This window comes from Melospiza georgiana, chromosome 1, assembly GCF_028018845.1.
Source record: "Melospiza georgiana isolate bMelGeo1 chromosome 1, bMelGeo1.pri, whole genome shotgun sequence".
NCBI classification, from domain to species: Eukaryota; Metazoa; Chordata; class Aves; order Passeriformes; family Passerellidae; genus Melospiza; species Melospiza georgiana.
The window spans coordinates 72,592,434-72,618,517 of record NC_080430.1 but is presented as its reverse complement, the minus strand read 5'-3'; the positions used below and the strand labels follow the sequence as shown (position 1 = coordinate 72,618,517).

Below are 26,084 nucleotides of genomic sequence, written 5' to 3'. Positions count from 1 at the left end.
AACGCACCTAGGCGGGGTTTGGAATCTCTCCGCAGGGCAGCCCACGGCCTCCCTGGGCAGCCGCTGCCAGTGCTCTGCCGCCCTCCACGTTCAGGTGGGGCTACTTATGCTTCAGTTTATGGCCACTGCTCTCAGTCCTGGGGCTGGGCACCACCAAAAGCTGTCTGGCACCGTCCTCTTGGCACCTGCCTTGGGGATAGTGCTATGCATTAAATAAGATCCCCTCCCAGTCCTCTTTTCTCCGATTTAAACAGGTCCAGTCCTGTTTAATCAATCACGACAGAGTCATGGGCGGGTGTCACTCACGCGTGGGTTAGTGACGAAGGTCAGGTGACGGCGATGCTTACGGAGTGGGGAGGAGGAAGTGACTCAACACACCAGCAATTACAAACCAGTTCTGAAAGCCAACTTGCTGTGTGGATATAAGGACATCTGCTAAATAAGTGCCATATCTTCCTCTCTGGTTCATTAATTCCTTTAGGGCAAAAAATAGATCTTTTAAATTATAATAAACCCCATTCTTCCAAGTACCTCCAAGTTACCACAGTGAAGCTTTGACTTAATAATTCCAGTGTAACTGTTTTGATTTTATTTTGTAATACAAGTCCTCTGAACTTTTTGATACAGTAATCTGTGTAGTCTGTGCACAAGGGAAAAGGCACATCCACGGTTCCCCCTGTACCAGGGAAGGTCGTGGTGAATCTCTTCTTTAAGTCACCTGGTTGGCAGTTTATTTTGGTAAGTGTCCTCACGAGTTGGGGATGCTTTGGTTGATTTTTACACACGGTCAATAACAGGTGTTAGCCTTGGATCGACTGCAAATGTGTAAAGACGTGGTGTAGGAAAGACGAAGTCATGCAATCAGGCTTTGAGAAATGAGAGGGTAAAGAGAATTTACTACTAAAGACAACTGAAATTGGCCAAAGTTAAAGTAGAGATGATAATTTCTAAAAGAACCTTAGAGCAGTGTGGTCATCAGGATTCAAGCATAGCATCAGTGGTGGGAGGGGCTCAAGAAAACTGGGTTAAATATTGTATTTTCATTTCTTTCTTATTCCATCTTCAAAGGATGAGGCAAAACCATGCCTTTCACTCATTCATGGTTGATTATGGCATCATGAAGCCTTTGGGGTACTTTTAACCTCCTTTTTATTTAAAACAGGCTACTTCCTTGGGGCATAATTTCCTTTTTGGCTTTACCTTCTCATTCTGCTTAGTGAAACTTAGTGAAGACTATTCTCAGATTCATTCCTGTTACTAGTAATTCTGTGTCATCTGTACCTATGATTTTTAATTCTTTAATGTTATATTTAGGTCTTAGACCAAGTTCTAAAACAATACATACCTCACAAGAGTGTAAGTATGCCTCTCCAGTCACACTGAACTGGCTTCCAGAAGAAACTGGAAAAAATTACTGGTTTCTGCAAATGTGATTAAAGAAAGTAAATCAGAAAAGGCACCTCTGTCATTTACAGATAACAGGCTAAATCTTGCACTCCTTACTTAAGTCTTACTCATACAATATTCCTGCTATAATTTGACTTTTTTGCCTGAGGAAAGACTAGATGAATGCTGAGTAATGACATCAAGATTATTTCTTGAGAAGCTAATGAAGTGTCATGTTAGGGGCATTACTTCCATTTGAGGGACAAGTAGAGCCACATTTTATCTAATACTTCCCAGTGCTGAAGTTCCTGTGTTACCATGTTCTAAGAATGATTGTGTACAACCAAATGTAATGAAAATAAAACATATTAAAGGTGTTAATATGGGTACCTACTGGCCTCAGCTAAGGCCATCCCATAACTGCCTGGGGCATTATTGCTCACATTGCTGTGGCATTACATGGCACAGGCACTGATGATCTGTGTTTCCTAAGGCTGAGTCAGCTGTTGTGGAGAATGCTTCCTGCTGCCATGCCTTGGTTTGGAGGGAAGGGGCCCACACTGCTTGTTGCCTGGACACCTTGGGCCAAGAGCAGATGGATACATCACTAAAACAAGTCGTACCTGCAGCACAGCCAGGTGTCGTGTCTATGATTCTCCTCGGCTGTGGCAGCTGAGGGGTGGCTGGAGATGACTAATGTTACCTTCAGAGGGAGATTGGCATCAGCTAAATGATGTGAGAGCCATGCAGGTGAGGGCAGTCACTGCCTTAGAGACTTTACAGTGCAGACAGACAAGGCAGAGAAGGCAGGAAAATATAGCCTCGTTTTCCTGTATTTCTCTAGCTGAATGATGAAATCTTCCAGCATCATTTCATCTAGAAATTCTTCTAGATGAAATGATGCTGAGTCTGGTCAGATCAATCTGACCTGGGTAACAAAGGCTGTCAGTAGCAACACTAGCAAGTAAAATCCAGGTTGTCCCAATTCCATTGCGGCACCTCGGTCCAGTTTGGTGTACACATGGTGAGCTCGTGCACTTGGGACAGGACCTGCAATGCGCTCGTGGTGCAGCTGGGTCCCTTCTTTGAACCACGCTGGGCTGAAAAGCAGGAGCACTTCAAGCCACCAGCTGTCTTTGTGAGCCTTCCTACCTGTTCCATAGTGCCTGGCCTGTGGGAGTCCTGCTGCTGTGGTATTCCCAGGTGGATGGCTGCCATACATAACCCCTCTCACAGCACTGAAACCACAGCAGCCTTGAGGAGGAGAGCTGTGTCCTAAGAGCTCTTATTCCTGAAGCACTCGGTGCTCTGGGTGCAGAGAAGGTGTTGTGCAGCTATGGAGCCTAGGAGGAAAAGAAATAAAGCTGTATCCACGATCAGAAGGACTGACACCAAAAAAAGCCATGTTACATTTATGGCATTAAAGAAAAGAATGAGCTTTGGGGCAAGACTTGAAGCATTGGGTTTTGAGGATTTCATGGTCCTCCAACTCTACCTAGTCTGAGGTGGATGGTGACATTTCCTGCCATAGTACAATAACGGGTGTGGTTGTGCCTACCTGGAAAAGAAAACTTAAATTTGTCACTTTTGAGCTAAACTCTTCATATTTCTTAGTTATGGTAATTTTCACTCCTGGTTCAGTTTTTAAACTTGGAAATTCAAAATATGTAAATGCTTGAAGGCACACTGATTTCAAATCAGGTGTGCATATATACAAAATGTTGTTTTCTAAGTTAGTTTATTCCAGGCAATGGAATGACTTAGGATGTATATTCCTGTAGTTCTTATTGAGATTAATACAGTACACCATATAAAATAGTCTATGACAATGATTGCAGGTATAACTCAGGGCATATTTTGAAGCTGTTCATTTAATCTTTTGACAGAGCATTTCTATTTCTAGAAATAGAAATGTTGCTCATTTCCTTAAGTTGTGAAATATACACTGCACTGCTCCTACTATGTTTTATGAATGACATTTAGCATAGTGAATTTCAGGACTTTTTTCCCTACTGTTACATGAGTACCAGCAGAAATTGTCATGAATAAAAATGAAATCTGAAACAGTATTTTTCTTAACTTTGCATATGTTATCTTCAAGGGCAATATTGCCCTCTATGAGCATAAGTCTGGAGATTTCTGAGGTTTTTCTTATCTTGAACTCAGCAAATAGGGACTCTCATGGGCATTCTATATAGGGACCAAGGGCAAGCATTTCACCTAGGTCTTTTCTGCATAGCATTCCATTTGTTAGGTTTTGATAACTTGTTGAGATTGAATGGAATAAAATCTCTTCGATGATGGCTTTTTGTACAGTTGAGCAGATGTGGCCTCAGGGCTGTATTGGTTGACTCATTTTCATTTAAAATACACAATTTTGCCAGCTGGAATTTGCCAGCTCTTTTACACATATATGAGTTCAGGGATTTTGTGCTATGCATTGTTGAGTTTGGTGCAGCAGCATTTCTTTTTGAAACGTTTTCATAGTCACAGGACTTAACAGCCTTATATAGCCCTATTCACCTCAGAGATTTTATTGTTAAAAGTTTAAAAAGTGCTCCCCAGCCAATGTTTCTTTGAGTTTAGAAATGTTCAGGTTTGGACTGTGCACTTTAGATTGCTTCATACTGCCTTCATTTAAAATTTTGATGACCTGTAGAATCATTGGAACAACTCCTTAGGATATTCTAGATGCTCTCATCAGCTGGGGGTTTGTTTTCATCACTGCCAGATTTTTCAAAAATATAAGCTGTAACCCAAAGAGAAATCATGGGTCTCATAAAATTGGTAGATCAGGTTCTACAACTGTGTTATGAAAGGGTTTGAGCCAGCTGGTTGTCACAGCATGTGTCTCACTGTCTTAAAAAAGACACAAATCTGTGAGTTGACCCAGATTTTCTTTCCCTGAGTCTCCTATGCAATAGAAAGTCTGTAGTGTTTACTGTTGCCAGAGTACCAGAAATCTGAATTTTGTTAGGCGGGGAGAAGTATAAAAGCAGTTCTGCTCCAGTAGGACCTTTCTAAAGTATTACCAGACTCCTCTAACAGATGACAGGGGAATAACTTTTGCCATTCCAATATACAGCAGAATAACTGAACCTGGCTGTTGCAAAACAGAGATTCATCTGCATGAGTAAGTTTTAAGACTGATGGGCTGCCTCTGATGCTTCCAGACTTAATTTTCATGCTGAATGGCTTTTCAAAGTGGCTTTTGCCTGTGTGACTGTAGAGAGCAGTGTTTCCAACATAACTGAATGGCTTGTGGCCTGAATGATTAAGGTGATGAAGGGAAAGAGAGGGGGTCTGGGACTAGACTAGCTGTGAGCTACTGCAGTGTAGTCTGCACTAGATTCCTGGGCTAGGATTTCCCTACTGGGTCCCTGTTTATTAATCCCTAAGCCTTTTAATTAGATATGGAAAGGAGCAAAAAAACTGGATAGAGAGGTCATTTAACTTTCTCTTGATCCAAGCCACTCTTAGCAGAATAATTTTCATTTTAAGCAGGAAGCTCTTGAAACCAGGCTATTATTCTACCATAACCTGTCTATAGTGCTTCCACATGTACAGTGCTTCCACACCTTTCAATACAATTGTCTCTAGGAAGTCCTGTTTTTACCCAAAACCCACTGAAGTCAGAAGCCACATTTGCAGTGGACTTTGAATGCTGGCCTCAGACAAATAGGGAAGTATTTGCATTTGCATTACCGCAAGTAATTACATCTTTCCTCATTACATTTTTGTGTTATTACATTTAATGCCCTACTCTTCTTATATAAATGTTAATGTTATTGTGCTAGTAAGTTTATTAGCTTGTAATATACATGCAGTATCCTCTGAAGTTTTTCCATAGAGCTTAATGGGACCATTAGATCTTAGAAGGACTGAGGAAAATTACTTTTCAGTGGACTTCCTATTCCCTGGGTAAATGTAAGTGGAAAAGTAAGAAGGAAGAACTCTATAATCAAGTCCTAGAACTTTCTTTTGTAAAATATATAACTGAGTCTCACAATTTACAGCATTTTTATACTTTCCCTATCATGGGCTAATAAAATATTATTTTCTGCATGTTTTGTGGTGCAAGTCTTGCAGTCCTGGGTCAATGGTCATAGGAGCTGAATCAACTGACTATGGGAATAGCTGCCTCACTTTCATGGGCACTAGGTTTGCCTTTTGCATTAGCTGGACTCTTGGACTATTATTTGTAAATTTTAAAACCAGGAGCCAAGATGGGTTTGCAGTTATAGCTTCTGTAATTTACTGATCGCACAGACAGCGTGCAGGGTGTGTTTCTCCAAGTTGTGCATAAGAATCCGCACGGTGTTTTGGTTGCCTTTCACCTGGAGAAGCAAGAATTAACATGTTCTCCCCTTGTCTCAGCTGCATGCAGGAAAAAACAAAGACCTTTGTGCTACCCTGAAAACACACAAGAGGAGTAAATTCAGCCTGTGAAGTCACACCCATTTCCAGTGAAATATTCAGCAAATATTTATTCTAAGCTTTTATTTTCCTTTATTGTGCATAAATTCAGACAGTGAACCTGCACTAAGCAAGTCTGGGAAAATATGTGTCTTCATCAAGATTATTCACCCAGAGTTAACTACTTGGATTACAGAAGTGACTCATCTACAGATGACAATGGATAATAAAAACAGGGGGGAAAATTCCCTAAGTCTCATTCCCCCTTCCTCTATACTGATAAGGAGGCACCTAAAGGAGTTGTACAAAAAAAACAGAGCTGGAAGAGAAGCTGTGTGTCAGTCCAGGTCTGCTACGGTGAGCAATGAAGGTCATGTAATTCCTTCCAGAATCTGCTGAATCTTGAGTTAAAGCTGGTTTGGTGTGTGAGGGAGGGAGTTGCTTGGTCCCTTTATTTCCTTTGGGAAAGATACTTCAGGTAATTTACCTTATGTCAGTGTGATCTCCTCGCTCTCTAGAGTTTCCACATTGACAAGAACAATCTTATCCACATACAAGTTTTATTTTGCTATTTGAAGGCAGATAATTCTAAAATTGCTCATATGCTCCATTTGGAACTTACTAATAGATTATTATGCTGCCAATAATTCACTAGTGAGGTCTTCCACAAATCTATAATCAAGCACAAAAAATTGTGGATATGTAAGGAAAGCATTCCTAATAGCAGCACTCTTGTGGTTAAGTGATTTCAACTAAACACTTCAAACATTTGAAAATATCACTAAATAGACAAAAATACTGAGAAAACATAACGAATGTGAGTGTGTTTCCATTTTTTCTGGGACAGAAATAGGGCAGGTGATTTGAATCATAGATTCAGCCTGGTGAAGGAAGCTGATGCAGTAACAATGGGCACTGGTGACAAAGAAAGAAGACTATTATGTTTGTCCCCATGAGATGGCACCCTGAACCAGCAGTGCATGCAGGGATGGGTTCAAAGTTGGGTTTTTTCATGTAAGGAATGGAACATAGGTGTTTTGGTGAGAAGTTATTAATCCAAAACATTGTCTCTCTGCTTTTGTTTCATGGAAGTTGATCTTTCTACAGTTCCAGAGTAATGTGTCAGAGTTTTTAAACTGGTTTACATATATTAATTTCCCCTTGTGTTTCAAGTTCCTAGTTATATTGCGAGGCTATTCCAAGTAGTCAGTCAAATCTGTGTTTTTATTAAGTTGATTTACACTAAGCATAATGCCTGGTGCTAAGTGCTGGGAGCAACACCTTTAGGGAAAGTAGTCAAATCTTCAACAACCTTATCTCAGCACACAGAATCATTAATTTCCTACTGAGCAAATTAAAGGCCTTGTTCTCACTGAAATCTGTCAGCTGTTTGGTTGCCTATTTAATTTTTTTCCTGATGAAACATTTTTTCCAATGAAACCTGCTCAGAAGAGTTCAGAAGAGCCTCACCAAAAAAAAGAAAAAACAAAAATGCAACACAAAAGTGAAAGCATTGAAGTATGAGAAATTAATTTCCTGTCTGTTACTATTAGAAGTATTAATTTCCTGTCTGTTACTATTAGAAGTGGTTACTATTAGAAGTAACCACTGCTGAGTAATACTTCTACATCATCAGAGATGTCTGAAGAAAACTATTCTGCTGCCATACGTGTTGGTTTGTTGTGTTGCTATGTGACACCATCCTTTACACATATTGGTGAAGATGCCTTGGGAGGGAAAAAAAATAGGCTGTTTGTTGCTGTTCAGTTTATGTCTCTCTCAGTGGAAGCATGGTGTTATGCTTTGTTATTGTTGTGTTATTTTAATTTCAAATTAACTTGTGGTCGGTGTGATATTTTACTCACATTACTTATGAAATGAAAAGTACTTTGGCTATGGCTTATTCATGTTATTAAATAGTAATATAGACCCATGCTATGTGAAAAATATGAAAAGCTCTGCTGTGTATACTTGTTTACAGACACTGCAGTCTTTCTTACCCTTTGAATATTTCTAATTGTATTAAAGCTGTAGGCCGCTAAATCAAAACAAAAGTGTACAAATAACCTCCTACCACTGGTTTCCTTGCAAGATCCAAAGCTTATAGGGAAAGCTGTAACTCGATTAGAAGATCTTTCATGACTGAAGGCATAGAAAGAGTGCACCAGTTTTAGTCTATTCATTATTCAGTCCCACTTGTAGATGATTCCCCATGTGGTCTTCTAAGTATGTGGGCATTAATTGCAATCAGACATGCACTAACAGTTAGTGATTAGGGGGAAGGAAAAATAAGGACTACAGTGGATGCTTTGAACCTCTGAAACAATTGAAATAGTTCTTCATGCTGTATTGAGCAGCAAGAGTATTCCCTCCCTGCAGCAAGAGTGGGGAGAAGGCAGCTGGTGTTTTTTCCTTTCCAGCAGCATGTAGGAACAGTGTTCCTAGGAGGGAGTGGCAGGGAGAGCCAGGAGAGAGAGGACTGAGAGCAGGCTGAGTAACAGGAGAGTCACCCGGTGGGTCGCATCCCTTCTGCAATGGAGTGTGTCAGTTCAGAGATGCAGGCACACAAATGTAACTGCTGGATCCTAGCATCCAGCAACATCTTTGGGTTTTTCCTTGAGACCTGGAAGAGTGAGGACAGTAGCTCATTTATTACTCTGCCAGTACACTGTAACTTGGCTGTGTTAAAGGCTTCACACTAAGATTCAAAGTGTTCCATGTCACATCCCCATTGTTTCTACCTTATTCTTTTTACCTATTTTTTGATAGGAGATGTCCAATTCACAGGGGACTTAAAAATAATTTTTATTTTTTCATAAGGAGAAATCCTGTTATTGGTTCTATTTTTTTTTTATTTTGGTGGTAGAAAAATAGGTCATAATAGGTGTGAGTTGAAAATATTTTGAGATTAAACTGAACACAACTGATTTAGCAAAAGGTAAATGAAGGACGTGGGGATGCTGATACAAGTAGTTGTTATTCAGTCAGACTGAGGAAGAGTGTTCGTGGACACACAAAGCTTTGCTTCTTGTGCTTTGCAAACTTCGACTACCTGAGATTCAGCATCTTCTTACTCTTCAAGTAAGTATTTTCTACTTTCACACATCTTCCTTGTTGGTCTGTAAGTAACAACCATAAATTCCCATAAATCTGAATAAGTAGCTAGCAGGAAGTCACTATAGTAATTTTAACACTGCTTTCAAGAGCAAGTGAGCCCAAACTGTCCATTCTTGGGGGAAGCAAAACTGCCTCATGAGTCACTCAGTTACCAAAGCCAGTGTACTTCTTCACTTGAAGCATAACAATTGCAGCAGTAATTACTAGTTTCATGGCACCATGATCAGAATTAATTAATTTCTCAGCACTAACTAGGTCAGACTGAAGGATTCTGTACTGCTACATGGTGCCAGATCTCAGCCATGGCAGAGCAGTTTCCCAGTGAGGTGTACCCCGTGATGTTTACACACCTCCATCTTGGCAATGCAGAGCCCTTTCCCTTTTCCACTGACCAGCCCTTTGAGGCACATACCTATATCTGTATTTCTTGCCTGTCAGTAAGACGGAAATGGATCTGGTGAGTTGGGCTGTCTCTGTGAAGGCAGTCTGCCTGTTGTCCACCTCCCCACAGCTTATCCAGAAGCTCCCGAGCAACTTCACAGTGACTGTAATTGTTAGACCTGGGTCTTAAAAAAGGTTTGCTTCTGCAGAGATGGCAACACTTGGCTTTAGATTACCTGCAGACATCTGAGAAGAGTCTGGCAGCCAAAATTATTGTGTATTTTCATAAACATTTCCCTTACAGAAAGCTTAATTAGATACACAACAATGATGTTCCAGATGGCACAGTTTAGCCAGCTGGCCTGTATCTTATTTTAATTGCCTAAACATATCCACACCCTGTCTTTGTTATGAATTCAGTTATGGAAAAGGACATGAATTTTAAATTTGCTGTCTGGCAGTGACGGAAGGTGAACTCCATCTGCATCACAGCAAAAAAAAAAAAAAAAAAAAAAAAAAAAAAAAAAAAAATTCATTTGGGTAATAAGAGCTTAGAAGCCTCTTGGAAGGAAACATGGGTAGGACCCAATCAGGATGCTGTGGTGCGGTCTGATTTATGCTCAAAGCAACACAGAAACATATCATTCCAGAAGGAGATACCATCTCCCCAATTCCCACTGTCACCAAGGGAGTACCATGCTGGTGAAAATGCATCCTTTGGTGTCCTACCCCTTTCATTTGGGCAGCTGGGCACACCAGCACTTCAAACCTGAAAGCAGATTCAATTATCTTGCTTGTGCTTTTTGTAGTCTAAAAATATGCAGGGGCACCTGGGGTTACTGAGGTGTGAACTCGAGCTGTGCCTGTGGTGTGGGGCCATGTCCTCACAGGGACTGAGGGGCAGTCGTGGCCTGCCAGGGGTACTGGCACATCAGTCTGATGTCTCCGCTTTCCACTGTGGAGAGCCCAGCTGCCCAGCCAGGGAATTGTGTGGAGCAGGGGCAGGGCTTGGTAAGGGCAGCATATGTCTTTCAAATGATAGAAAATAGACCTGGTGGGCTGCACTGGCACCTCTCCCTGTCCCTTTCTTTTCCCACCCTGTCATGTTCATTGGTACTAAGGTGGGCTGTATTTACATGAACCCAGTGGTGCCCAATCTGGAAGTGAAGGGGTGGGATTTTCTGTTCCCTGCCACCTCTGGGCACAGCTGGCAGCAGGGAAGGCTGCTCCCTTGCAGAGGACCTGGCTGCTTATGGGAGGGAGCTTTGCTTTGCAGCAAGAAGATGTTTTCCTTTGAGCATTAACTCCAGTTTGACCTTGAGCTTTTTAGGCAGCCAAACACACACATATGCCTCGTGGGCAGAGTTAAGATACTGCCTTAACGCATATACAGATGCAAAGTGCCCAGCCACACACTTCTACGTGTTTTGGTTTTCTTCTGGGTCTCTTTTTCACGATTACAATTTTTCTGCAAATAGCAGTAATCCCAATTGGAGTTTCTTGGAGTGCTGGTTTTGCTGAGAAGATCTTTAAGTTGCTCATCAACTCCTGCATTCACTCCTTCATTCGTTCTTGTCTGCTGCCTTATGTACTGCGCTTGCTGAAGGCAACACACAGGGCTGCTCTTTCCTGCCAGAGCTTGTTGTTGTCTTCAGTGGCTGGGCAGGCAAAGACAACTCTGGTGTGAATCATTTTGCTCCTCCAATGTAGGAGTTGCCATGAAGAATGATTAAGAGAGGGAGAAAAAAAAGCGAGAGTGAGAGGGAGTGTGTGTGTGTGCACAAATTGAGGCTGGGAAAGTGGGAGTGGCGTCCACGAGTAGGCAAGTAACAGAGTCTTCTGCTCAGCAAGGTTTCTGCACAGGTAGCTGGTTCTTCGTGCTGTGCTCACTTCATTGATTCGTTTACCAGGATTATAGCCTTGCAAAGTAAGTACAGCTTTTTTCTTTCTCTGATACTTTAATTTATGCTGAGCTAATAGTTAACAAATCTTGGCTGTGAAGCATAATTGCATGGAGGGAGTGGGATAAGGAAATTTGTGCCAAAAATGTACATGTGGAATCAAAGAAGCTTTTTTGCTTTCCCAAACAACACTGTTTTGGTTTCATTTCAAAACTGCTGCAATTGCTATGCTAGGTTTCTTTCTTTTTGGAAAGATTCATTGGAAGAATGAATAAGATCCGGCAAGTGAGACAGCAAGGGCATTAGGAATTATTAAAATATGGTGGTTTATTACAAATGGCTATTCCCATATTAGAAAAAGCAGGTTGTGTATGATGCCATGAAAATCCTTCATATGCCAAAGTATGATTTAGGTTGGTTTGTAAGCCCCTGCTAGAAAGGAATATTCCTCTCATTTTCTGAAGAGGTGTGTACGCTCTGCTCTGTTTGCTCCGAGTTATTAACCAAGTGACTAATCCACACTTGTTTAAAGTGAAGGACAGGAGCTTAGGCCTAGTAATTACACATTTATTTTCAGTGTGACCATTTAGTTTGAACAGTTCATTGGCTATTGAAGTACAACAAAGCATGTTGCAGTGGCTTGTTTCTCTTTCTTTCCTGGAGTGACTTTCCGCGCTCTGTTGCTGACAGTGCTTTTTCCTCAACCGTATGAGATGCTCTGGTCCCACATCAGTCTGGTGTCTTGCACTCCTCAATGTCTGTTCAGACAAAATTTTGTCCTTGGTTTTTATCCAGGTAATTTGCCAGGTGGAGAGTTGTCATTTATGTAGAAGAAGGAAAGGCTCGGATAAATCTTTTATTTCCTTTGTATAGTATATGCTGAGTAAGAGCTTAAGTAGGGTAATGTTAAACTCTTGATCTAGTTTCAATATTAATGCCTCACTTGTGAAATTTGCATGTGGGTTATTTTATATAATTCATTCTCTTGGAATTTTGTTTGGACTGGAGAGACTGCAGCACTGGCACTCACAGCTCCTGACATATAAACCAAATATATCCCCCAGGATTGGATAGCCAGCAATGTCTCTGCTTTATCTGCCACAGATGTCTTCTCCTGGAAAGACTGCTTAACCAAGAGAAGAATAAAATAAATACTTGGTTCTGCTTTATTGGATTATTCCTGCCATACAACTAACTTGACTTGTCAGACATTTGCACACAGATGTTGCTATTCTTGTGATTATATTTTTGAATGGAAGTTGTATTTAGATTTTCCCATAGTAAGCAGATAGTCAAAAAAGCCTCCCTGTTGGTTTGGTTTGTTTTTTGGGGAGAGGGTGTTTTGTAGTTGTTGTTGAATCCAAGAGTGACTAAGCAAAAATGGTGTCTTATACCAATAAACAAGTTTAAGTTGGGTTTTTCTGAACTGGTTCTGTACTCTTTCAGCTCCCTCCTGTATCTGAAAATGTTTCTTTCACACTGTGAGAGTTGCAGTTTTAAATGAAGTTGGGTGGATCGCAAGCTCCAAGTGCTTAGAAGATGCCCCAGTGCTGCAGGCCTTTCTGGAAATGCTGATAGTTTGCTTTCCTGGGAAAGGAGGCACCCAATGAGAATCCTTGCAGCAGGCCTTTTTAAAATTTCATTTTCAGTTTTTTGACTCCTCCCTGTTTGAGGGTTCCCTGTGATTACTGGCTCAGGAGCTGATTTCTCATGTCTGATTTCTGAGACTGCTAATGGGCAGCTAATGGGCTTTCCTCTCACCGGGAGCCTCAGCCCTTCTCACCTGGCTGGAACTGGCTTTACTGGACTTGCAAGGCTTGGGGTGCTCAAGGCTTTAAAGAGATTTAAGATTTTTTAATTTTAATACTGTAAATTCTTTTCAGTAATATGAATGTTGTAAGGTCTTAAACATAATATAATACATATAACATAATATAATATTTATTAATAAATGGAGAATAAAAAACAGACTGACCAGTTGAAAAAGATGGTGGAATAGAGATTATTCTTTGCTGCCCAGCCAATAATTCAAGGTCAAGGGTGCAACTGAGCTTTTTTCCCCAACAAAATGCCCTGAATGGTCCTTATTTCAATGGTAGCATTGAAAAGAAGAAATTAGAATAGAGAGCTTTGCCACTACCAAACAATTTCACTCTCCTCCAAAGAAGCTTTGAGAGAATCAGCAGTTACTGGATGAACAAAGGTACATAAAAGGTTCACAAAAAGGTTCCTGTTTTTCTCACTGAAAAGAAACATCGAAACTTTATAAAAAATCATCCAATGAATTAATATAAGAGTTACTCATGAGGCCAGAGGAGTTTTTGAGCCATGGTACAGCTTTTAACTGGCGTAAGGAAGAATAAATTAATTCAATTATGTAAAATTTCCTATTTTATTTTCTTACTCTGGATGTCTTGCAACCCAAGAAAGTGAAACACAAGTAGTGCATCTACATCTCAAAGTCAACATTAAGCCAGAAAGGAACAAGGGATACCTTTAATTAGGTATGATTTCATATTGATTTTTACCCTGTAAGGAATATCCAGAGGCCTGAATAGAATAATATCATGCCAGCTAATACTAAATAATATACTCCATTAAAATTAAATTAAACTCCAAATTAAATGTTTTTTGGGTGTAGTGCATGACTCATGAGTTTTTTTGTATTATTTGTCTTTTTGAGGGTGGTTGATATTTACTGAATGACACATTCTTGGTTCCCTAGGTAATTTTCCAGTTAGAAATACCTGTGAAGTTAGTACTTGCCCCAAATCTTCAATTTTGGGGGGTGGAGTGGGGTGGGGCAGAGAGAGAGAGAGACTGAGAATCAGACAGAGTATAGCAGTGTATTGTCTGTTCCTGTGAGAATGGCTGAGGTAATGGCAAAGATAAGGCAGGTAGCCTATGCAGCGGAATTTATTTGAGACATGCATGGGCACAAAATAGCACATTTGTGATGAGCAATTGCAAGGAGGCATTTAAAGGAATGATTTTATGTTTGCTTCTTTGCCCCGTTTTTCCAAGTTACTCCCTGATCAGCATTCTCAGTCCTTCAGACTTGTTCTGTCTTTGGCCACTGTCCTGCCTAAAGCTCTCCTCCCTTAAGGTGTGTGCTGAGCCCATGGTTGCTGGCAAGCTCGACTTTTCTGCTAATTGGTTGCTCTCATGGCTGAGAAATGGTGTCTGCGTAAGCGAGGCGGGTGGTTGCGGTGCTGGGCTGGCACTGGGTCCTCTCCTACACCCATAAGATCTCTGAGATGTTTCCTGAGCCCCGTTGTGACATCAGCCCGATGCCTGCTGATGCTGTGAAATGGAATCTCCCATGGAAAATTCCTCTTTACCAAGCAGCTGCCAGAGCACTGGAAGGGAGACAAGTCCAGCCAGACCCATTCTGAATTCTGAGTCTGACAAAACCTCAGGATGTTGCAAACTCCTCTGGATTTTCATGTGGGGATAAGTTTCTCCAGTGCTATCTTCAAGACAGATTCTTTTTCTTGTTTGATTTTTTTTTTTGTTGCCCCCAGTGGGAGTGGATTTGTTAGCAAACAGTTTGTTGCTAATACCAACAGTCAGAACATTTTGCAGGAGTGCAGGGCTGGTTAGGTGAGCTTTTCAAACTTGGACTTAAAAAGCCTTGGTTTAATGCCACTGTATCTTTTATTAAACTTGATTAAATGCAGTGCATTTCACTAACCTTTTATGCTGCATGTTTTAGCCCAAAACAAACTAGTTGTCAAGTAAAACAATTGCCCTACCTAACAGATCCAAGAACATGTATAAGTTAATTAAAATAAAAATAAAGACATTTATTTTGTAAAAGGCTTCTGTAGTCAAACAGGTCTTACGAGTAAATCAAAGTTCTTTCTCTATTGTGTCGCAGGCAAATTACGTGCCCATTCTGTTACTCCCACAAAAAATAGTTATAAAATTTATAACTACTGTAATTCATTTGGAAGTCATTACTACTGTCAAGTACCACAGCTGCTCTGAAGTGTCTCTGTACAATGGTGTCAGATGTTCAGCTTCATTTGGGCAGCATAACACATGCAAAAATTTCCATTTCCTTTCTGTCCCTGTCAATAGCTTTGATGGAGCCATTTAGCACTAGTTTTAACAGTTTCCTTTTTTTTAGGGATACATGGTACTAGGGGCATGGTACTGCCAAATTCACTATACCAAAGGGGTCATCTTCTGTGTGACTGCTGGTCTAAAGCCAGACTTGTGCTATTGACTGAAATTCTGGGGCTCACCCTTCTTGGCTTGAATCTACACAAATGTGCTCATATGAAAGTGCAACTTTGGGTATGTGAAAGCAGCCTGGAAGATGGGAATAGTCTCTAGCTTTCCCAGAGCATGGACAGTAGCAATTGTGCCTTGCCTTTCCTGACTGCAGAGGTCATGTAACACCCCTGTAGTAACTGCAGTTACTGAGAGTGGTTAGGAAAATCTGTGAGTTAAAATGGTGCCAGTGATGGGTGGGCACACGGCAGAATTTTTTAGAAGGCCTCCTTTAAGTTTCTAAAATAATCTCAACATACAGGACTAGACAGTTTTCTGGAGACTTCTGGCAAGGCCGGGGATAATCAACCCCAAGAGGAGGGACGTGTACCAAAGCTAAAGGTTTAATGGACAATTAGCCATGAAGCAAGATGGAGAAGTTATGAGACCATTAAAGACCTGTCTGAGAGCCAGGAGATCCCAGAGCATAGGTGAATTACCTTCTGAGTCGGCACTTTTTAAGAGTATCAATTAAAAACAAATTAAATTCATATGTGATCCAGTTTGACTCAGTGTGTGTGGGTCAGATTTTCTCAAGTGCTTCTGATAATACTGGCTCTTCATAACACGTGGCATTGCCTGCTGTCACTTGAAGATGATGGCTATTACTGAACCTCTCCTCTCCTCTCCTCTCCTCTCCTCTCCTCTCCTCTCCTCTCCTCTCCTCTCCTCTCCTCTCCTCTCCTCTCCTCTCCTCTCCTCTCCTCTCCTCTCCTCTCCTCTCCTCTCCTCTCCTCTCCTCTCCTCTCCTCTCCTCTCCTCTCCTCTCCTCTCCTCTCCTCTCCTCTCCTCTCCTCTCCTCTCCTCTCCTCTCCTCTCCTCTCCTCTCCTCTCCTCTCCTCTCCTCTCCTCTCCTCTCCTCTCCTCTTCCATCCTGAAAGTCCAAGATGCCCAGTCCAGATCCTGGTGCCAGCCTCTTTCAGTGCTCTGACCCAGCCCCACCACAGCAGGAACTGGAATTACAGACTAAGTGAGTCATCTCTCCTTTCTCTTTTCCATTTCAGGATGACAATGGATGCTCTGCAACTAGCAAACACTGCCTTTGCAGTTGATATGTTCAAAAAGCTATGTGAGAAGGACAAAACAGCCAACGTTATTTTTTCCCCACTATGCACCTCAACGTCTCTGGCTCTGGCATACAAAGCTACAAAAGGTGATACTGCAGAGCAGATGAAACAGGTAAGCTGTCAGCAGCCTGTTCTGTGGCTGCAAAGTTATATGGCTGTTGTAGGGCTCTTATTAACTCCTGTTAATGTTCTCCTGGATGTCTGGTTGCCTTGTAAGAAAGACTTCAAATAATCCATCTGAATTTCTTGAATAGTTCCACACTCCATGGCCCTGCACAACAAAAAGGTGAAACTCTGTATTAGATCACTGCATGGATCTCTATCCAGATCACTACATTTTCTAGATACCTGTTTTTTCATTATTCAAAAACGCTTAAGCTTTATATAATTGAAAATGATTTTGCCACTGCTGTCAGCAGCAAGTATTTGTAGCAGCCCTGTCACTGACTTTTCCCCTTTCTCCCACAATACTGTAAAGAGCAGATGGATAGAGTAGAAGGGGCACAATTTAGTCCATGTTTCTCCTTTCAAGCTCATGGTGTTCAAGGGGTTTCCAGCATCGTGATCCAGCATGGCAGTCATGATTCAATCAGTTTATGTGGTGCAGGGAGTGAGCCCTCCAGCCTTGTCTGCTGCCTCTGTGTAAGCAGAGATTGAGCTGGATCCTTTTAATCCCAGTGAGGGTCCCCACAGTTTCTGCAGTTACCTAAATGTTCATGAAATGCAAATTAATTTTACATTTGTATGCTGATTATCACCTGGCTCTGAAAGACTCTCTGTATATTTGAATGTATTTTCCCTCCTTTGGAAATTCCTCCATGTAGTTTCTCATTCACTGAAAGTACCCCTGAGCACAGTCTTCTGTGCTCCTACTTATGCCACAGATTACAGGAGTCTTGTGCTGTTCACAGAGCTGCACAGCAATATGTCCATGAAAGTCATAGAATCATGGAATGATTTCTGTGGGAAGGGATCTTAAATCTCCATGCTCCAGGCAGGAACATCTTCCACTAGAGCAGATTGCTCCAGACCCTATCCAACCTGGCATTGCAGACTTTTGGGGATGGATCCTGTAAGCTCTGCACATTTTTCCAAACAGTATTAAAAAAAAAAAAAAAATTAAATTTAAATGGTACCCTGAAGCTCCCTTACCATTTCAAAATTCAAGTGTTGTCTTTCTGGTGGGAAAGTTAAAAATATTACCCTGCCCTTATTTTGCTTTCACTTGTGTCTGCAATTTGCTTTGAAGCATTCCATAATAACAAGTTAACCTGCGCCTCCTCAAGTGGAGCTCTGTTACACAAGCGCACTTGTGTTTCATATTTCTCTAGTGGTATTTAAAAAGTGCTGACTACAGATGCTAAGGAGAGCTTGGTATGCTTTTAAGTGTAATATCTCCTATTTTCCATGTCTCCTGTAGCTTCTGCTTTCCCCTGAGTTTGTGCTTGGGTTTTAAATACTAGGTACAAAAGGAGCCAGATTGGCAGCTGTACTCTGGAACATTGGTTAACAAACTTGTGCCAAAAATTCTTTCAGGTAGAGAAGCTGCAGTAGCTTTCTCCTCCAACCTAGTTCCCAGGCACAGAAGCTTCCTGCACCTAACATGCAAAGAGATAAAACTGTTGGAGGAAAAGGAAATAAGTTGAGAAAGTTGTTTCTAAGGAGATGGAGTTGGCTATGACAGCTGTGCTGCTGCTGTAATGGGAGTTTATTTCCTTCTGCTCCAACTGACCAAGGAGAGGGGAGGTTATGGAAGGGTGATTATGGCAGAGCAGCAATTCTGTCTGTGAAGATGTGATGTGTTCTGGGAGAAAGAGCAGTAGTGATGTACAAAAGGAAAAGAAGGTCACAAGTGCCTGCTGTGCTTCATAAGGCAATTTGAGGCAGGGAGGAGGGTGGACAGGATTCTTTTAATGAAACAGCCACCATCAAAGAGCCTGTAATAAGTAGGCATCAAAAGTTGAATTCATATTTATAGGGTTATTTTCAAACAAAGGCATCATTATCCCAGTATTTCGTAGAACTGGACTTGTCATTCCCAGGAGTTGGGAGGTAGCCATATGTGGGTCAGCAGCCCTGCCCATGCTTGGACTCTGCCTACAAAACCAAACACAGTTATCTTTATCTGATCAGTTTTTGCTGAAATGTCATGTGATGTCACGTATTAGTCACAGCAGTCAGAAAACTTGATGATCTGTCAAGCATTTTTAAAGGTATAGCCCAGTTCTGGAAAGGAGATTATCTGGCACCCTCTCACAAGCTCTGTCCTAAAAGCTTCAGGATTTTGGGTGGGAATGTAAGTTTGACAAAAGCATTATGACTCCATACTATGGAGTTTTAGTTCAATAAGTTATATCAGCAGCATGAACAGCTCTATTGGTTTCTTTGGATTGCTCATAGGAAAGAAATGCATTTGGTGAAAGTTCTGGTAGGATCAGGTTTTTAGATTTATGTGAGCATGTCAAATACAGAAATTATTTTTGAGTAACAAAAGTGAGAGGCTCTGTCATTAGCTTAAATACAAAAAGCAACAGCTCTGGTCACAAAATAACATTTTTTGCTTAGCTGTTAGGAATGTTTAGACAATAATAATAATAATAATAATAATAATAAAAGATGCTTAGTGTTTTATCATTTTAACTTAACAGGTGCTCCATTTACAAGATGTCAAAGATGTTTCTTTTGGGTTTCAAACAATAACTTCAGATGTTTCCAAACTCAGCTCTTTCTTTGCACTGAAAATGGTTAAACGGCTCTTTGTAGACAAGTCTCTCAATCCTACCACGGTAAGTACTGCAGGAAAACCCTGGTGTTATGAATTACTTGGCCATCATGTGGATGGATTATGGTGTCAGACTGCAATGTTATTTAAAATTAATTCTTGTACTTTTGGTTGTTGGTTGACTGGACTCAAATGATAAACAGCATAATGTTGCCTGCTGCCATAAAGGTTTGTGGGAGGATAGATGAGTCTGCTGCTTGACCCCAAGCTGTGCAACTCTTACAACACTTTTAATTCTTTCATTACCATGCTCTAGGTCAGTAGCAAGTTTGGTTTTGAATGCAACATAACTTCTATGCCACATCAAAGTCTTTGCATTGCAAGTATGAGTGAAAATGAGTACAAAAAAAAAAATGGTGGTGCAAGTGTATGTCCAGTGCACACACCCAAGTGATTATTGCAAAAGCTTCAGTGAAGCTTTGAGAAGGCAGAAGCCTGACTATTGAAGCAACCCAAGTGAAGAAGGTGGTGTTTGGCCTTTTAACTTATGAACTTTGCAAAAAACTGACAAGATACTCTGTGTGTTGGGTTTCCGCCTCCCCAAAATTGTCTCTGAGTAGAGTGCCAAGCAAGGACAACATCAGCCTGAGAGAGGTGTTTCAGAAAACTCAACAAGCTGCAGTGATGCTGTGATCAGATCACCTGCAGTTCAGCCTGTGCTGCAGCAAGCCAGGACCCAGGGCAATGAGTGTCTTCCCTGGTGAGGACAGATGTGATGGGAGCAGACTGTGGCCTCTGTCTCAGTCTTGCTCAGGCCTGGACTGAGGGTTGTTCTATGCTGTAAACTGGCAACATGGTCACTGCTGCAATATCAAAGTTACTGTACTGCTGATGTAGCACCACTGGGCTGAAAACTTTGGGAGGGATGCACTGGATGCATCACTGTCTGTCCTTGTTGTCTCTTGCAGTTATTTAATACCTTTCCTCAAACAAAAATGAACTCCTCAACTACCCAATGGAACTTAACTAAGGTAACTGGTTACTTGTGTCTTTCAGGACTTTGTCAACTCCACAAAGAGACCTTTTCCTTCTGAACTGGAATTAGTGGAGTTCAAAGAAAAAACTGAGGAAACCCGAGAAAAGATCAACAAATCCCTTTCAGAGCTGACTGATGGTGGGTACAGCTTAACCTTGGGAATGCTGTTTGCCTCTTTGGAGAAAGATCTTTATCCTTGTGACACCTCTTTAGGAGTAAATACATAGTGAAAGAAGACTAGGCCTACTATTTGGATTCATGAGGATTAGCAGCACTGACTTCATTTCTGCAGCGCTTCTGAAGGTGGAAGTGTGAGATTGACCTTGAATTAGCCTTGGGGAAAGCTGCTCACATTTGACTGCAGCAGGATGGGCTGGGAGAATGACTGGTCCTGGCTGTGGAGCATCATAACATGAAAAACCAAAACATCCAACCCTCTAATTCCTTTAAAACCTTCATTGTAATGGGAAGTACTCGTTGGACTCTGAGTTTCAGGCTGTTAATTACTGTCTCAGCTGCTTTTGCCAGCAAGGGTGCCACAAGCAGGTGTGGGTGTCTCATTTGCCACCTTGTGGAAGCCCTGGCAGAGGTGGCCCTGGGGTTGGTTGCCACCTGTTGCCCTCGTGTGGTGCAAATATGGAAAGCCAACAAATTCTCTGGTGGTAGCTCAATGCATCACTTCCATGCAAGCTTACAAACTTTCCTCTGCCACCATCTTATCTGTGAATATGGAAACACCACGCACGAGTCTGCTCCTTCCCAGGCTGGCACAGGTGCCCACGGGGGAGCACCTGGCCTTGCCTGGGCAGCTCCAACACAGGACTTGCCTTCCCAGTGCTCTGAATTCAGGGTCATTTATGGCAGTGCTTGAACCAGTCTAAAACAGAGAGAATGGGTCATGGAATTTACATCCTCTTTTGAACTTTGTAGTGGTATTTGGATATTAACTGTAATCAAAGCAGCATTTTTTTTTGTTATCCTGGTTATTTTATTCTTGTGTATCAGTCTAGAAAAGAGTAGCTGCTAATTTGAAGCTACCCTTCAAGTCTTGCTCTCCAAATGAGAAAGTGTTTTTTCCACTTATACCTGTTGAATTTCTCTGAAAACTCAGCACCTTCTATAAAGTACTGAACAAAAGCAGGAGATGTAGTTTTTATTACATCTAATATAAACCAACAAAGCATGTCATTTAGATCTGCCTTGAACCCAAGCCCCACATCAAAAATTAAGCTGCAATTTTAAGTAAGTGCTCCTTTTTGTAATTTTCCATTAGAAAGAAAATCTTTTATCTGTGAGATGCAGGACACAAATGTGCTTAGTTCAGTGAAATGTTACCATATTCACTTAAAGCAATTGATATATTGCTAATGTATTGTATTAACAATCATCTTAAATCTGTTCACAGGAAAAATGGAGAATGTTTTGAATGAGGATAATGTAAGTGACCAGACTCAGATCCTTTTAGTTAATGCTGCTTACTTTGTCACAAACTGGATGAAGAAGTTCCCAGAGGCAGAGATCAAAGAATGTCCTTTTAAAGTCAACAAGGTAAGTTCTGGGAAAAAAAAAAAAGGAAAAAAAAGTACTGTTTTCTCTCACGAAAATGCTAAGGAAGTCCCAATAAGAGGAAATGAGAAATATGTATTGTTATGGCATTCTTAGACTCTATCTAATCTTACCCAGTGTTTCAAGGGTCCCAGATTGTCCTGGGAGTATGTTAAGACAACATGAGCTGAGTACAAGTGGTCAGAAGCAGCTGTTGCCTGCAAGGAGATGCAAATTCTCACGGGTAGCTTTTTCCAAGAGATTGGAAGGTTGCAGATACCAGAGGCTGCATCCAAAATCCAGCAGAGGTGAAGCACATTGCATTTCTTGAGCTGGTGAAATGTGTACAGTTGTGTCACCTCTTTGATTACGTCCCTTAGGTGCCTGGCCCTGTGTTTTCCTCTTCAGAGATGTCATCCCATCATTCTCCCTCTTTCCAGTCAGGCTCAGGGCTGCAGCTCCCTGCATGTCAGTCCTGCTGGGCCATGAGGTCCATGTGGGAGCAGCACCTGTGGCTGGTGCATTCAGGACTCTGTGACCAGTGATGAATATTGTAGTCAGAACACTTACAAGATATAAAACTGCACAATGTTTGTGAGATAAAGAGATTTTATTCCAAATATACACTGACACACACATAGAGATGCATAAGCAAAGTTGGACTTTCAGGTTCTCTGAAAATATTAAAAAATTACCTCATCAGCCAATAGTTCCAGGTAAAAAGTTTTTTCAATCACACAATCAACACTAAAATTTTTAAGTGAAACATCTCAAGATTTTTTTCCCTAAAGTAACATTTTTCTGCTGAATTTGAATTTGAACACTTTCATGTGGACGGAACTGTTTTAAAGTCTTCCCTAGAAAATAAAGTGTTTTGTTTTGTTCTGTTTGATTTCATTCAAAAGCAAAGACTTAGAGATTTAGGTAAGCCTGAAATTTCTTCAGATGCTGTTTCTACTCCTGAACCAAAATATCAATTATTGGAATGAACAGCTTCACTACTGAGCAGTGCTCAGTGCTTGACACTTGCTAGCATTGCAACACCCTGTAGAGTGTAGTTGGTTTTACTCAGTGAAAAGGCATGAAGGGCTACCAATATTAGATAAATTTCTCTTTTAAGGCACATCCCCCATATATTGCTATTGTATTAAGTAGAATTCTGTTCCACTTTTCTTTGGAAAGCTGCCTACTGTAAAAAGCCAACTCTGGCTGCTGCTTTCATTACCTGTGAAAGCCAACAAATTCTCTGGTGGTAACTCAATGTATCCCTTCCATGCAAGCTTACAAACTTTTCTCTGTCACTGTCTTATCTCTGAATTAAAACTAATGACAGATTGTTTCCTCTGTGTTTTGCAGACTGAAACTAAGCCAGTGCAGATGATGAATCTGGAAGCTACTTTTTGCCTGGGCTATGTAAAAGATTTAAATGTTGCCATCCTTGAGCTCCCATGCCTTAACAAACATATAAGCATGCTCATTCTCCTGCCCAAAGAGATTGAGGATGAGACCACTGGCTTGGAGAAGGTGAGAGAAAAAAATAGAATTGCTGTGATACTTCCCTTGGAAACAGCCCATATAATGCCATAGGTTTATGGAAGGTTTTTGTTATTTAGAAGCAATGCATGAGGAAACACAAAGTAACTTTCCTGTGAATTTACCATCTCATTCTGCTTCTCTGTTCCTCCTCTCATATTTGTGGCATCATCATTTTCACTGTGTCCAGTGGGAGGTTGTATGTGAGGTTTTGCTCGAGATAGGGAATGCACAGAAAACAGTGTTAAGTGCAGAAGGTGCCTTTTTTTCTGGTATCTTTATTGTTTTTCATGTGTACATGATTTATTTTACTAAGGTCTTATACTTCTCCAAGTTTTAATTTTGAGCAGCTCATTGCCTGCAAATGAGCCATTTTTAATTACCAATTGCACATAAATATGAAAATTAATACGGCATTTCTTAAAGATCAACAATTTCTTATGTCATTTCTCTATGAAAATTTTACGACACATTTTCACCCCTATTCAAAGTTTATTAAGGACTAAGTAATTAATAATATTAATTAATAGTAAAGTTATTTAAGGATTAAAAGACTGATGATCACTTAAGTCTCCTTTGTAATTTGCTGCAACTGGCCACAAATTTTAAAGGCAGGAAGCATCTGTCTTTGCAGCTGTAAGATGCTTTTATATGTTGGAGTAAATTACAGAACACACCTATCATAAAATGCAAGTGAGGCCTTTCGTGATACCAATTTGTTGTGGGCCCACATTCTGCCTCCTCCCTTTCCAGTTTAAAAAAAATTTGCTTGAACAGCTGCATGTTTGATTGAGATCAGGCTCTGGGTTTGGATTTTGTATCCCAAATACCAGCAATTTCAGTACTCCTTAGAGTCAGGAATAAAGACTTTTGGATCTCTGCCAGTTGGCCAGGTGTAACCTGGGTAGGGACTGTCTTCCTCAGGTTCCTTCATATGGCTGCTGAGGTGATTGCTTATCAAAAGCTTGCCAGAGCATGCACATGCAGAAGAATTGCTCCAGAGGCCTGTCCTATGGATTAAATCATACTTGAATCAATATAACTGGGAGTATGCTATGGTTGTGAATTCGAAAACAAAAATTGTCTTTGGACTTTATTTTTTGGAGGTTTGATAGGAGTGAGAAGTTCAGGAATGGTCTTTTTTTTTTCTTCTTTCACTTTCCTCAGACTGCTCACTAATTTCCTTTGTTCATTCATGTTTTCAGCTGGAAAATGCACTGACCCCTGAGACATTATTACAGTGGACGAATCCCAGCATGATGGCCAACACCAAAGTGAATGTATTTCTTCCAAAGTTTAATGTGGAAGGTGACTATGACCTGAAGCCCCTTCTGGAAAGCCTGGGAATGACAAATATCTTCAATGAAAGCGCATCAGATTTCTCTGAGATGTGTGAGACAAAAGGTGTGGTTGTGTCAAAGGTCATCCATAAAGTCTCCTTGGAAGTCAATGAACAAGGTGGTGACTCCCGAGAGGTACCTGGATATCGGATTCTGCAGCACAAAGATGAATTTAAAGCTGACCATCCATTTATCTTTTTGTTTAGACACAACAAAACTCGCAACGTGATTCTTTCAGGCCGATTCTGTTCTCCTTAAGCGGGGTGTGTTCATTACAAAAAAAGCACAATTATATTTGTGGTGGTGCACACTCCTGTAAAGCTTTTCTTCCTGACTATCACCTTTGAGAGGAAATCTAAGAGGTTCATATATTGGCTGAATAATACAATGTACTCTATATATGCAGCAGAAGTAGTTTCTCTCCTTTTGTTTCCTCCCCTTTAGCGGAATAATTTCCACTGTGAAGAACACACCATATTTTATTGAGAAGTATCCCAGCTTCAGCAACAAGAACATTTTGTTCCTCTGTGACACTTCTTTCCCCAAATGAAGTGAGAGCCTGATTTAAGATAGCTCAGGAGCTGGAAGGGGCTCTAGGAGGAAGAGCTGCATTCCTACTCCCTGGTGAAACCTCTCTCGCTTGTGACTCACACTCTCTGGATTCCTAATACCTAAAAGGGGAAATATGGACGTGTGGTATGATCTCCCTCTCTACCTGGCCACACTCTGGTGGTCCAGGGTGCCTTACCAGACCCTGCCAGCACCCACTGAAGAAGTGGACAAGTTCTGCAGCATAGCTACAACAGTTCAGGCTGGCATCGGGATTTGCATCTGTGAAACAGCAGCCACACTGAGGCCTATGGACACCAGAGGCAAAAGCCATGGAGACAGTATGTGTCCCTAGAAGACTCTTCAGCATGAAGCTCCCAGACTGGGGAGGTTGAACTCTGCTGTGTGGCCTTTTTTGATTCATTCCCTTCAGACATGGAAGTTGGGACAAGAGGAATCTTGTTGTATATATCCTCAGGAAAAGAACATTATGCAAATCAAGGATAGAACACACTTGGATTAATACTGGAAGTGCCACACTTCTCATGCACAGATTAGCTGCCACTTCTAGCTCTGGATTCAGCATTAAGGAAATTCCTTACAGTTATTCAATGTCTAAGGCATGAGAAAGAAATAAGGACTTCAACTTGACTGAAATTAACATTGTAATTACTAGTCTTAAAATTCCACAAGAGATTATGGTAATCAGATTTCATTTCTATCCAAAGACTGCCTGCTGCATATGTTCAGTACTTGTTTGCCTAAATACTGTTCAGAATAAAGCACTATAAAACCTGTGTCAAATGTACAATA

General features: G+C 41.0%; 1 protein-coding gene across 2 annotated transcripts; it reads left to right on the top strand.

Moving 5' to 3' along the window:
- Nucleotides 1-75: 75 nt before the first annotated feature.
- On the top strand, nt 76-26,084 carry SERPINB5 (serpin family B member 5). Of its 2 annotated transcripts, none has more exons than XM_058029480.1 (7): nt 76-94; nt 16,484-16,658; nt 19,195-19,332; nt 20,325-20,442; nt 21,710-21,852; nt 23,206-23,373; nt 24,588-26,084. In XM_058029480.1, the coding sequence occupies exons 2-7, from the start codon at nt 16,485-16,487 to the stop codon at nt 24,978-24,980; spliced, it is 1,134 nt and encodes a 377-aa protein (XP_057885463.1). In that variant the 5' UTR covers nt 76-94; nt 16,484; the 3' UTR covers nt 24,981-26,084. The 2 variants fall into 2 exon arrangements, with proteins under 2 accessions (XP_057885463.1, XP_057884614.1); XM_058028631.1 differs by lacking the exon at nt 76-94 and adding an exon at nt 11,131-11,227.

Bases quoted from the DNA above. Each gene is read 5' to 3' on its own strand.
- SERPINB5 (XM_058029480.1), top strand. From the start codon at position 16,485: ATGACAATGGATGCTCTGCAACTAGCAAACACTGCCTTTGCAGTTGAT. The intron at 19,333-20,324 runs GTAAGTACTGCA...TGTGTCTTTCAG, and splicing joins AGTCTCTCAATCCTACCACG to GACTTTGTCAACTCCACAAA. The intron at 21,853-23,205 runs GTAAGTTCTGGG...TGTGTTTTGCAG, and splicing joins GTCCTTTTAAAGTCAACAAG to ACTGAAACTAAGCCAGTGCA.